We start from the raw sequence: 12,873 nt of genomic DNA on the forward strand, positions 1-12,873 counted from the left end.
ATTTCAGTCGCCTTAACAAAGAATACTGCAATGTATTCGAAACGCCGGCAAACAGTACGTAATTTACAGAAAACAACAACACGGTTCAACCCGGAAAATAAACTAAAAAATTCTACACACCGTGGAAGCTTCACCTCTAAGATAAAGCACCGATTGTAGTTATAGACTGCTCTTATCATGAAGAATCTATAAAAGAATCTCCTGTCGATATTCGTTTAGAATTTGAAACATCTGAAAATATTCCTCCTAACTCAACAGCGTATTGTCTTATTATTCCTATGAGTGATGTCACTTACCACCCACTAACAAATATTGTTACAAGACTATAAATAAGAATAGCTCTTCATCATGATCATTAGTGTGTGCTTCTACATCGTACACTATGAAACGAAATGAAGATAAAGGCTACACGGTTACAGACAATCGTCTTGATAACAAAGAAAACTATGAATATGCATCCCGTTCGCCTACCAATGAAACTAATACGCTACATCTCATTTACCTAACTCAAGTAAGTGAGGCTATTAAGATGTTCTATTAACATAGAACCTTATATCAGATGCCAAAATATCTGATTCAGTGTTTACCACCATGATTTTTATCTACGTACGATGCTACTTTCGTAGAACGTTTTGGGACATCCTACCTTTCCACAGTAAGATATGAATCGATGTAGCTTCATGCAGACGCTGTCTACAACATTACAAGCATCGAAGTGAAAATCACATCGAATGCGGTGACGTCTCAGCTCTGTTAGGAGGAGGCCTGCACGGTTGGATATGTAAAGATAAGCATGCATGTTAAAATCGCCCGCACTTATTACGTCACAGCTCCATCACTACACCAAGGGGGACACCGGCAAAGAGCCTGTGAGTGCGTGAGTAATCCGTTTTTCAGTAACTTGCAAACTCGCCGTCAGAGTGTACATCAATATGATGTACGTGCGCATATGCGCACTAGCTATTCCCCCTCCCCCCTGTTTATGTCTCTAGCGGGATCTAATTGTAATTTGTTTACAGTAACTCACGAAGTCGCGGCGAGTGTGCACTGTTATGTCTCTAGCGGGATATGATAGTCTTTTGATTACAGTAACTCACGAAGTCGCCGCGAGAGCGCACTGATACGTCTGTAGCGGGATCTGATAACCATTTGTCACGCTGCGACGTCACAGCTCTGTCAGGAGAAGGCCTGCGCGTTCGGTTGTGTAAAGATAATCATGCATTTTTAAATCGCCCGCGCTTATTACGTCACAGCTCCGTCACTACTCCAAGGGGGGACGACAAAGGGCCTGTGTGAGGTTAGTTTAACGTTCGTGGCCGAGGTTAGGTTAACCTACGTGTTAACCACACCTATAAGTCACATCACTAATTCGGCTCCTCCAAGGGGAACCCGTCTGCGGTTAGGTTGGCGTTTCTCGTAGTGAGGTTAGGTTAACACATAACCTCAACTACCAATCACCCAACCGATTGGACTCCTCCCAGGGGAGAATGTGTGTATTAGGTCAGCGTTCGTGCGCAAGTTTAGGTTAACACGTCATAATGACGTCTTAACCTCATCTGCAGTTCACCTAACCGATTTGTGGCTCCTCTATGGACGTCCGATCGATTTGGCTCCCCCAAAGAGGTCCGTGACCTTTCCAACTCGGCTCCTCCAAAGTGGCCCGTGAGGTTAGCATTACACTAGTACGTACGCGTATGACGTCGTAACCTCACCTAGCTAACAAAAACTCCAGGTTGTCCACTGAGGTTAGCATTGATCTCGTATGTATGCGTATGACGTCATAACTTCACCTACGGGTGTCAAAAAAAACCCCAGATCCTTCCCTGACCAATTAGGCCCCTCCAACGGAGTCTGTGAGTTTAGGCTTTCTATCTTATGCAAGGTTATGACGTTATTCAGTTTCAATGGTCTAGGCTCCTCATAGCCTTACTACTCATCTAGGGGCCAATGACCACGTGGGAAAATGATAACTCTGAACCCATTGTTTTAGAACACACATATCTCATATTAGATGATTTCAAGTATCCTCTCAGGATGGTATTTTAGTAATTTTTAAATAAGGTGCACGAAAGCAAATGCAGTAAGCTCGCAGTTGTAAACAACAGTATTCCGTAAGAAGGAAGTCAGCTCCCGACCGAAAATACATTTACACCGGTCACTTTTTATATTAACTTTGGTGTACGGAAGTCAATCCTGGGCGGACTGAAAATATATATTACTCACAAGTTTGAAGAAACAGACATGAAATTAAGAAGAATGTTCGCTGTCACAAACAGGTTGGGAACAATGGCATGTGTGTATACGGAATGAAGAGATAAACGCTATGTTTGAAATGAACTGGATGGATGAATCGATACGTATAAACCGAATTTGGTGTTGGGTTCATGTGAGACGAGTGGAGGAGTCTAGGTTACCTAGGAAAATAATGGACTCGGTCATGGTGGGTAATAAAAGTGGAGAGAGAACAAGAAGACGATTTTTAGACTCAGTTTCCAATTATTTAAAGACAAGATGTACATAACTAAACAAGGCCACGGAGCTATTTAGAAATTGAGGATTGTGGAAGCATTTAGTTATATCACAAAGGCTTCCAGATTGAACGCTTAAATGGATAACAGTCTATAAATAAGGCATATGTACTTTGATTATATTTAGGCGGTCTCAGTTACTATGCGCAGGCATTTTGATTTGAAGCAATTTGGGCCGCCTATATGTCAGTTTCCACGTTTCATTTTGCATTACCAGGTAGGGGATCGCCGTCGAGATGAGGTTTAATAAATTTTGTCTGGTGAACACCGAAAATATGCCACAAGTGATCGTTTACATGCCAACATCGTATGACACGGTGCGCCGAATGGTCTACTTTCGCCTTTCAAACTCCGACAAACTTTGCTGGGTATGAACCTGCAATCGAGGGATGCGAGGACCGACATTGTACCACTGATATATAGAGGGATCTTAAGTTGTGCATAAACCGACCGGAAAACTGGACAGTTTCGAAAACTGGACAGCCGAAGTTACGAAATTTGAATCCAGTCTAACATGATTACCTTACTGCTGTCACTCTTGGTAATATTCGATGTTCTGCAAATGTATTCACTACCTCACAAACACTAAATTACCATAGATTTTATTTCTGATAAACATAACTACGTCAGCCTCAGCAATAAATACAATGAGTAGCATTGAAATTTGTCATACTGTAAATGTGGCCGTCTCTTAAGTACCTGACTGTTGGTATATGTAAAATATATTTTAATATTATATTATACTGGAGACAGGTGGGACAACGTCAGACATGAAGATGAGTAGTGAGGCCGTCAGCACGCCTTATCTGCTTCTGCCTGTTTGCACAAAATCACACCGGATAAACTCGGCTGTAACAGCTCTGCTGAAAAATTACATGATACAAAACATTTTTCTTTTTCCCATAATGCAGTTGGTTAGTTACTCATTTCCCTTGCCAAGGTTTTGGGGCAAATCCCGTCAAAGTTAAATGGATTTTAAAATTGCCTAAGTGTGATATTTAATGGTATGTTAAGGAACAGCTTTATCGGGGCAAAATTCCGGTTATCGGGAGTCACCTGAGAGCTAAAAGAATGTTAAATATTTAGAAATTGCCGAATTCAAATCTGCTCTAAATCGTTTTTCTTCCTGTTCCTAAGATAGTGACTACGATCTCGACTGAAGTTTGACCATTTGAGGATGATTAATGTGACAGATTGACTGGCTTCCAGTACCGTACGTTAAACACAGTGCTGCGTTAAATTCCAACGTCGAGGTGTCTCCTAATTATAGGCAGTTACACCTTTCAGCGACACTAGGCTGGCTGGCGTACTTGTGCAAATTCAAACACCGCCGGATAGAGCCAGGATTGAACTTGCCAAATTGGGGTCAGAAGGCCAGCGCCTCAAACGTCTGAGCCACTCAGACCATCCATCCTTTTACGCTGTGATTTAACTCTGCACCTCCACAATCCTTTATTTGTACCTAGCTATGTGGCCTCGTTCATTTCTACACCTCTTATCTTCAAATCATTAAAGACTTGGTCTAACCATCATCATCATCGTGATCTCCCTCTGCTTCTCTTACCCTCCATGGCCGAGGCCTTTATACCCCTAGATAACCTCACTTGACTCCATCCACGCCGATTTATACGCATGGTAACAATAGTATTAATACCTTTATTATTATTATTATTATTATTATTATTATTATTATTATTATTATTATTATTTTATTATTATTATTATTATTATTATTATTATTATTAAGCCAAGAAGGGCAGGGGAGGGAAAGAAGAGGAAGGACCTAGGCAGCAGGCCAAAAGGACCACATGAAACTTTTGAATTTTGGATATACTTCCTAAGCGATCATTTCTTTCCTTTGTTTTAATCCTTCAATATTCTCTTCAACAACAATTTAAAAAAAATTAACAAGAGATAACAATAAATATTTATAAAATGAGTGAACAAGCTACGCCTTAGTGTTTGATCATAAAGAGGTGATAATGAGTTCCCATTAAACAAGGCTTGATAGAGTTAAATATATCTTTGATATGACATAATATTTGGGTTTTATCACAGAACCAGAAGCTAGTTATTCTAACAACAATTATTTCCGTTGGGACGGATATCGAGCCTTTAACTTAGATTTACCAAGACCACACGGGTCTAAATATTACAATCCAAGAACCTTTTCATATATAAGCTTAATAGCTTTATCCAACTTGACACTCACTGCCTTTACTTCAAGGGGTAGCAGCCGCAAAAGACAGATATCCCAATGATTTAGAACGCAGGGAAAAAATGCTCATGCTACAAGTCAAAAAATGACAATAAATAAGAGAAAAGTTATAAAAGGCCGAAAACAGAACAGGGTGGGTAACTAAACACCTCAAGCCATCCCGAGACATGACTTGCCCTAAAACATAATGAGGCAGAATTCTAGGTGACTCAGAGGATAAGCCATACTACGTCGTGATAAGAGAGGAAGGAAATTAATTACCGTAAAGTAAAAAGGAAATTTTATAAGAATTACGTAAGCTTAGACACCAAAAGCAATGTGAACAAGGGAAAGAAGGCTCCACACTCGTACTTTCTTATGATATAACATGATAACCACTAGGGTGGTTGCACTCGGCCCGTAGACAAACTACAGAATTACCTCTATTAAAGAAGGCCTACATTTAAAGTCAAGGTCAATAGGCGCACCTTACCTGTTGCATGATAGAGTTGAACGCTGGTATCTTGCCGTCACCACACGCAAATAAATTCGCATGTTAGGTAGAATGTTGCCGTCTACCATACATGCCGCCTCAGCTCGTCCGTTCCCTCCTGTGAGGGGACCCTCACACGTCGTTGCACTTCAACAAGATCCAGATAGATCCATAAGGTCCAATAATACATGTATTTATAGAGGTGAGCTGGGCGATGATTGGTTGGTTTAATTTGAACGCGCAGTAGTGGTAACTTACAAAAAAAAGACGTAACTTCCTTGTGCCAATCCCTAACCAGTTACGTTTTATCTTCTAAGTCGTACACAATCCAAGCTCTTCGGTGGCATTCCAAAATCAAATGTAGTGAGATCTGTTAATAAACTCGAAAATCAAGTACTTTTTATTCAATTCTGCCCGGCGTTAAAGGTGTTGCCTACCACTAGGGAGAGGTCGTACTGATGTTACAATTACGATTATTATTAATGTTTGTGTTTGATGTTGTTGCCTCATAGTTAGTTCAGTGACCATTCAGAGTGTGCAAAGTGATTCTGATGATTATATCATAATTATAATGTTTGTTACTATAGTGTATTTGTAATCAATTGTGACTAGCTTTGGGAAAGAGGTGAGCCTTCTCTCTTATGATCTCAGGAACCGTCCCTACATTCGCATGGATTTTAAATTGGTGGAAAGCTCTTCTAAGATGTAAGGATGTATCCACTCAGTTGTCTTGCCTAGGCACAAATGCAATTCAGTGTAGCCCTTGAAATTCCGAACGAGCCAACGTTCATCAAACTTCTGATCACAAGGCAACAGCTATAGAATTTACTGAAAATCCTAGCAGACGTTTAGAAACTTCTAACAAGCTCGAAGTTAAGTTATAAAATCATTTTGTTCGCTTATCCGAAGTACAGACTGCCCCTTCTTCCTCTTCCGTCACTTTTCTGACACACTGGTGGTGCCGCGGGTACTAACGGCGTCACATATGCGGACTTGGCCCGGTTTTACAGCCGTATACCCTTGCTGATGCCTATCCCATAGGGAGAGATTTGTACACTACTGCGTGTTACTGTGACGGTTGCAACGCTGATTTGTGTCGTGGGTCTGTGGTAGAGTGTTGGCCTCCGAATCCAGAGATCGCTGATTCAAACCCGACGGATGTAGTCAGAGTTTCGAAGAATGGTGAAAAGTCGATTCGACAGTCGATGTCGGACGATGTCGACATGTTGAAGATCTGTGGATGCATTTTTCTTTTTTTTTTCTTTTCAATTGGATTAACGTTGCACCGACATAGATACGTTTTATGACATCGATGAAATAGTAAACGTCTAGGAGTGGGAAGGAAGCAGGCGTGGCCTTAAAAATGGTAAACCCCAGCGTTTGCCTGGTGTGAAAATAGGAAATCACGCACATTTCGTGTTTACACCACAAAATTAATTTAAACTCAATAATAGTTTGCCCAAAAGGAATATGGTTTACTCTGGCATGCGGTAGACTAAAACGAAACGTCGAAACTGATACGTATGTAGCCTAGATGTCGTCAGATGGAATGCCTGCACGCGGTAGCTGAGGCCATAGATTTTTATTAGATTTACTCTCATTACCTTACTGGAGGACAATGATATCGCAACAGCTAGAATACATTAGTTCAGAGTAATAAGATTTAGGCTAAGCAATTGCCTAGAACAGGGGTGTAGCCAAACAGGGGTTACTGGGTGTCAGCACAACCCCCCATGGAATTGTTACAATAATAATAATAATAATAATAATAATAATAATAATAATAATAATAATAATAATAATAATAATAATAATAATAATAATAATAATGTTACAGTTTTACGTCCTACTAACTACGTTTTGGCTGTTTTGGAGACGCCGAGGTGCCGACATTTTGTCCCGGAGGTGTACTTTTACTTTCCTGGAAATCTACCGACACTAGGCTGACTTATTTGTGCACATTCAAACACCGCCGGACTGCGCCAGAATCCAACCTGCCAATTTGGGCTAGAAGGCCAGCGTTTCAACCGTCTGAGCCACTCATCCCGATTTTTAACAAAAGAAGATAAGCAGAAATTGATAATAAACACGCAAAAGTCGACTCAATTGTTTGGCTCTTTTGAACATTGAGAGAGACATAATTGCAAAACCTATAAATCTCTTGAATCTATTTTCTATGAAGCTTCTGATGTTGGATTTTAGATTGTAATCTGAACGTACCATTCGTTGTAAAACTATTCACATTGGTCATATTGCTCTTGCTCTGTATTTTAATATAAGACTTTGTAGTGTATCCTTACCGCAATCTGAATATAATTCACTTGTATCAGTATCCTTACGACACTCTTGCATTCGCGCACCACACACGCACAAGCACCTTCATTATGTTCTATCACCATTTTATAACCATAACCACGCCCCTTTATCAACCCACCCCCAACATCGGTCAACCCTGGCTACGCTACTGGTCTAGAAAACATATTTATTTATTTAAGTTTAACAGGTGACAGCCTCAAGTATACGCGAGAAGACATCTGACAAGTTGGTACATTAATGACCGCCGTATTCGCAGCGATTTAGAACACAAGAATGCAAGCATGCATGCATTGTGTCGAACAGGTGGCGTGTGGGATTTTGCAGGATGAAGTTCCACGCTTGTTGCATTCAAGTCATAAATTGTTAAAGCCGGTATTGGATGACGCTGGATATGTCGTCCCATAATTTCCCATACGTGCTCAATTGGCGAAAGGTCTGGTGATCTCGCAGGCCAAAGCTATGTAGAGCACATTGAGTGACAGCAGTGGTGTGAGGACGAGCATTACCCTCTTGGAAAAAAAATAACCTTGAATACTGCGAATGAATGGTTGCACAACCCGTCCAGTCACCTGTCTGACGTGTAAATTCGCTGTCAAATTTCTTAGGATAACGTCAAATTTCTTAGGATAACGAAAGCGTGCTCCCGCTGTCAATGTAAATCGCACCTTACATTATAATTCCTGATGAAGGTCCAGTGCATCGATGCTTCAGACAGCTTCGTTCCAAGTGCTCACCTGGAAACCTTCTTATCAACCTGGTATGGGGACTGGGCTTATGTGCCGTCTTTATCTTCCTTTCATCCTCATCAAGACGCGCAGGTTGCCTACGGCCGTCAAATCAAAAGACCTGCACCGGGCCTCTCCGGAGGCCACACACCATTATTATTGTTACTGGCACCAAAACAGAAACGGCTGTCACTTGAGAACACAATAGACTTCCACTCCGCCCTCCAATGAGCTCGAGCTTCACACCACTGAAGTCGCAGTTGGCAGTGATTCGGAGTTTGTGGTATGAACGCTGGCTCACGACTGTCCCTGAATTAATCAATTTGTTGCAGCTTGCTGTGTCACTCTGGTGCCATTGGAAGCTCTAATGGCTGTTGCAGATCCAGTACGATCCACCCCAGCCGTGCGACGAATGCGGTGATCTTCCCTCACCGTAGTGGCCCGTGTGCACCAGACCGCGGTCTTCGTGACACAGTGCTTTTCCGTGACCATTGTTGCCAACAGCGATGCACTGTGTATACATCTCTGCCAAGTGTTTCTGCAACCTTGCGGAAAGAACATCCACCTCCTCGTACCCCTATTAGACGGGCTCGTTCAAACTCAGTTAGCTGCTGATACTGCATTTCTCATCACCTTAAAGGCATGCTTGACTCACACCCATTTTAAAACCGGACAACCGAGCTTGATAGCTTCAGGCGCTTAAGGGCGGCCATTATCCAGTATTCGGCAGCCCTTAAAATGGTTTTCCGTGGTTTCCTATTTTCACACCAGGCAAATGATGGAGATGTACCTTAACTAAGGCCACGACCACTTCCTTCCCAGTCCTAGCCCTTTCCTGTCCCATCGTCGCCGTAAGACCTATCTGTGTCGGTGCGACATAAAGTCAATAGTAAAAAAACGGACAATTACTGATGCTCACGAAGTGTATGGCGCGTACTTGAAGCAAACTTGCTTTGCAAGGGCGTAGTTGCGCTGCTACCACCACTCTTCGGCGACCAGTGAGAAAATTTCTATAAGCACCATCCTTCAGATGTGCAAACACGCCTCCTAAATTTCATTTATCTAACACAAATTCGTCTTGGTGTTGGGACTTCATTTTCAGCCATGTATTATTATTTGTATTATTATTTTATATTATATTGCGACAAACACAAACATCCAGTCCCCAAACCAGGGGAATTAACCATACTCGGCGAATATCCCCGAATCGGCCGGAATCCAACCCGCTATGCTGACCATTCAGCCAACGACGCGGGAAGTTCAGAATGCATACAGTCCTTTTAAATGTTTTAATGTATATTAGCTGAAACCCGTCAAGGGATGGCGGTCCATAGGGTAAATATTTATTGACGGATTTCCTTATATACGAACGTCGCACTGATACTGGTATGTCTTATGACGACGATGGGGTAGTAAATTGCTAGAAGTGGGAAAGAAGCGACCGTGGCCTTAATTAAGGTACAGCTCCAGCATTTGTCTGGTGTGAAAGTAGAAAACCACGAAAAACTCTTTAGGGCTGCCGACAGTGGATTTCAAACCAACTATCTGCCAATGCAAGGTGATAATTACGTGACCCAGACCGCGCAGGCTGTTGCTCGGTGCATTTCTTGTACAGTTACCTTTTGGCACAATTGCAGCTTTCAAATATCCCTCTCTTGACATTGCAACATTTAACTTGCTGAGGTAAATAGAGACCTTCAAGTCCCTTGACGTTTATTGACTGTGATACAAACTGCCAAGCGAATTGGAAATCGATGCCTCTTGAAAGAAAATGGAAGTGTTTTATTGGATGTTGTTAAGTCAATTCGAGGAATTAGAGCTCTTTCTATCCAGCTTTATCTCCACTTATTATTTTCAAATCTAAACAACTTTCAAACATCCTTTGTAGAATTAGGTTCTAATCTGTTTCCGTTTAGGAGCAGTTGGGAAATGTTCTGCTTTCTAAGGAGCACAACTATGGCTTCAATGTTTAGAATAAGAATATGTGGAGGCAAACCATTAGTTCCAAGGGATTCAAGAATTATGTAGGAATGACGTAACAGTCTATCATGAAGATGTATGTATTGAAGTAGCTAGCTTTCGTCTTCAGTATTAATCTGTTGACGCCAGTGTATGTTTTATAACTACCGGATATAAGCCCAATGACTTTCAAATTAATCAAGAATGGCAGCTTTCATGAAAATGATGACATCTGTCGCAGAAGTGGACGTTTAGCTAAAAAATCTCAATCACGATATCATCATGTGCTAAACTTTTGGCTGATAGTTCAACAACATTTGTTCTGCCACCATCTATAGATGGGCAGTTGCGGTTTACCAAAAACGTTTGCAAAAAATCATCGATTTCCACTTCTTTTATGGTTTGGCAGACACACTTTTTTATAAGAGGCGTATTTTAAAGAAGGGTCAAAGAGGAGAGTATTTATTACAATTATAAATAATTGTTGGCAATAAGTATGCGTCAAAACAGGCAAAACCTTTATGAAACCTCCGCCCAAGAACAATAACTTTCCCACCAGAAGGAATTGATATATTTTAGAAGACGGTTCACATACATTAATTATTGACTCTTTGCCATTTGGGGTTTCATTCCATACTGAGCCGTGCTAATATAATACCTTTAGCTGCTTTGGAATTTAATTTTAATCCAGACATCGAACTCTCATTTACTGTAAATTTAGAGGAATTTTAATTCAATGTGCACAGTTCAATCGCTGGGGAGCACAGCAACGGCTATTCCTGCCCTCGAAGTACAGCTGACCAGGAATACGTCTGACTGCTCACGCGTCCTTACCCCTTTCCACCTCTTCTATCGTGCCACATGCCTCAGCGCTCTCACGGTTCAGGCAACCTTGAAGTACTGGCAAGCGCTTTGGCCAATCAGAATGCTACACTTTACTTTAATACGGTAATTAAGAAATATACGGCAAGAAATATTCATGGTTGTAAAGGTACTCCGCAAATCTAAAGCCCAAGAGCTTTCGTGATAATGCTTTACGATGTCAATCGGTTTAGTCGTTCTCTCAAACTCGCGGTCACAAAAAAACAGCCCAGTGTTTTAAATACTGTATATAGATGCATTATACTTAAAGGAATCTGAAATGAAAAGAATTCATGGATGTAAACGAGAGTTTTCGAGAGGTGCTCCAAGCATCATTTATAAAGATATTTCTGTACTGTGGCATATTCGATGGTCTGCTGATTCAGTGAGAAGTACTTTTTCGAGATACTCGATACACGCTCAGCCAGAGTGGTATTTTTATGTATTTTACATGGTGTACTTACTCAATTATCACTTGATTATTTCGTCGTTGTGAACTTGAGCTGGGTGCTCTGTTGGCAAGGCTGCCAGCGCCGGCCTTATCTGCTTCTGCCTGTTTGCACAGCATCACACCGGAGAAGCTCTGCGATAACAACTCTAGTAAACATACCGTAAATAAATTAAGTCATGCAACGCAGTATTCTTCTTCGAAGTCTGTACGTTCCGACATAACAATGTGTCCTGTGCGCTCATCACAATGACTCACGTCCAATACTCTTCCACTCCTCCTGATAGGCTGCTTTCTACTACAGTACTGACTTATCTCTCACACCGAACTGAAAATAGAGTGCATACTCTAAACGCAGCTCCCAGAAGAGATTCTAAGACAAAACTTAAGAAGAAGACTCTTAATTCACCAGCTAATAATAATCATAAATAGCCATCCCTCTGCCGTCTGACCCACTCAACCCGGCAATAATAATAATAATGATAATAATAATAATAATAATAATAGAACAAAAGTGCATTCCAAGACTACGCAAAATGAAAAACGAATTCTAAGCCTACACAATATTAAAAGATTAGAAACATGGAATATAAGTAACTTATAATACAATGACGTTGATAACGAAAATGGCTGAATAAGTTCTGAGCAGTTCTCAAACGTATGTAAGCAATCTTAACGCTGTCAACAATGCAACTGTAGGTAGCCTCCGAACGCTTTTTCGCAAAATTGCGCACTCATTATTCATCCGGCCTGTTAACAAACGAACTATGAGCTTGCATTCGGGAGATGGTGGGTTCGAACCGTACTATCGGCAGCCCCGAAGATTGTTTTCCGCGGTTTCCCATCTTCACACCAGGCAAATGCTGGACTGTAGGTTAAATAAGTCCATGTCCTATCGTTGTCATACCCTATCGTCACCATAAGACCTGTCAAGTTCGGTGCGACGTAAAACAAATAGCAGAAAGATAAACGTATTGAAACTAGTATTAACACTTTCCTGCTCGGAGAATGAGTCACACGAGCATTTTGTAATTTCTAAGCAAATACTGCATATCAGTGTTAGCCTCTAGCTGGAGACAGAATTGTTCCCCTCTCACCAGCACTGTCGGGTACTACAGTTAATTATGTAAATACATTTTACTCCCGAATTACACTTAGTGCTGACTTAAACACGTGCCCCTCAGATTGGTACCCATGGTCTTTTTGATATTAAAGTACACTTCACTTTAACCCGTATACTGGAGAGCGCGATTTAATTCGCAGGATGAAATAACCTGCCAGGTGGGGAGAGCGATTTCAGTCGTACGCTGCTTGTTATATTCCCCCTTTACCTGCATGCTTCTGTC

General features: G+C 41.3%; 1 protein-coding gene across 1 annotated transcript in view; it reads left to right on the plus strand.

Moving 5' to 3' along the window:
• The first annotated feature begins 382 nt into the window (after positions 1-382).
• Positions 383-12,873, plus strand: part of LOC136863695 (uncharacterized) — a 415,056-nt gene continuing 402,565 nt past the window's right edge. Inside the window, exon 1 of the mRNA XM_068226041.1 lies at positions 383-511. Coding sequence (XP_068082142.1) covers positions 383-511 — 129 coding nt within the window. The remainder of the gene's footprint in view (positions 512-12,873) is intronic.

The sequence above is a fragment of the Anabrus simplex genome, chromosome 2 (assembly GCF_040414725.1).
Source record: "Anabrus simplex isolate iqAnaSimp1 chromosome 2, ASM4041472v1, whole genome shotgun sequence".
Lineage (NCBI taxonomy): Eukaryota > Metazoa > Arthropoda > Insecta > Orthoptera > Tettigoniidae > Anabrus > Anabrus simplex.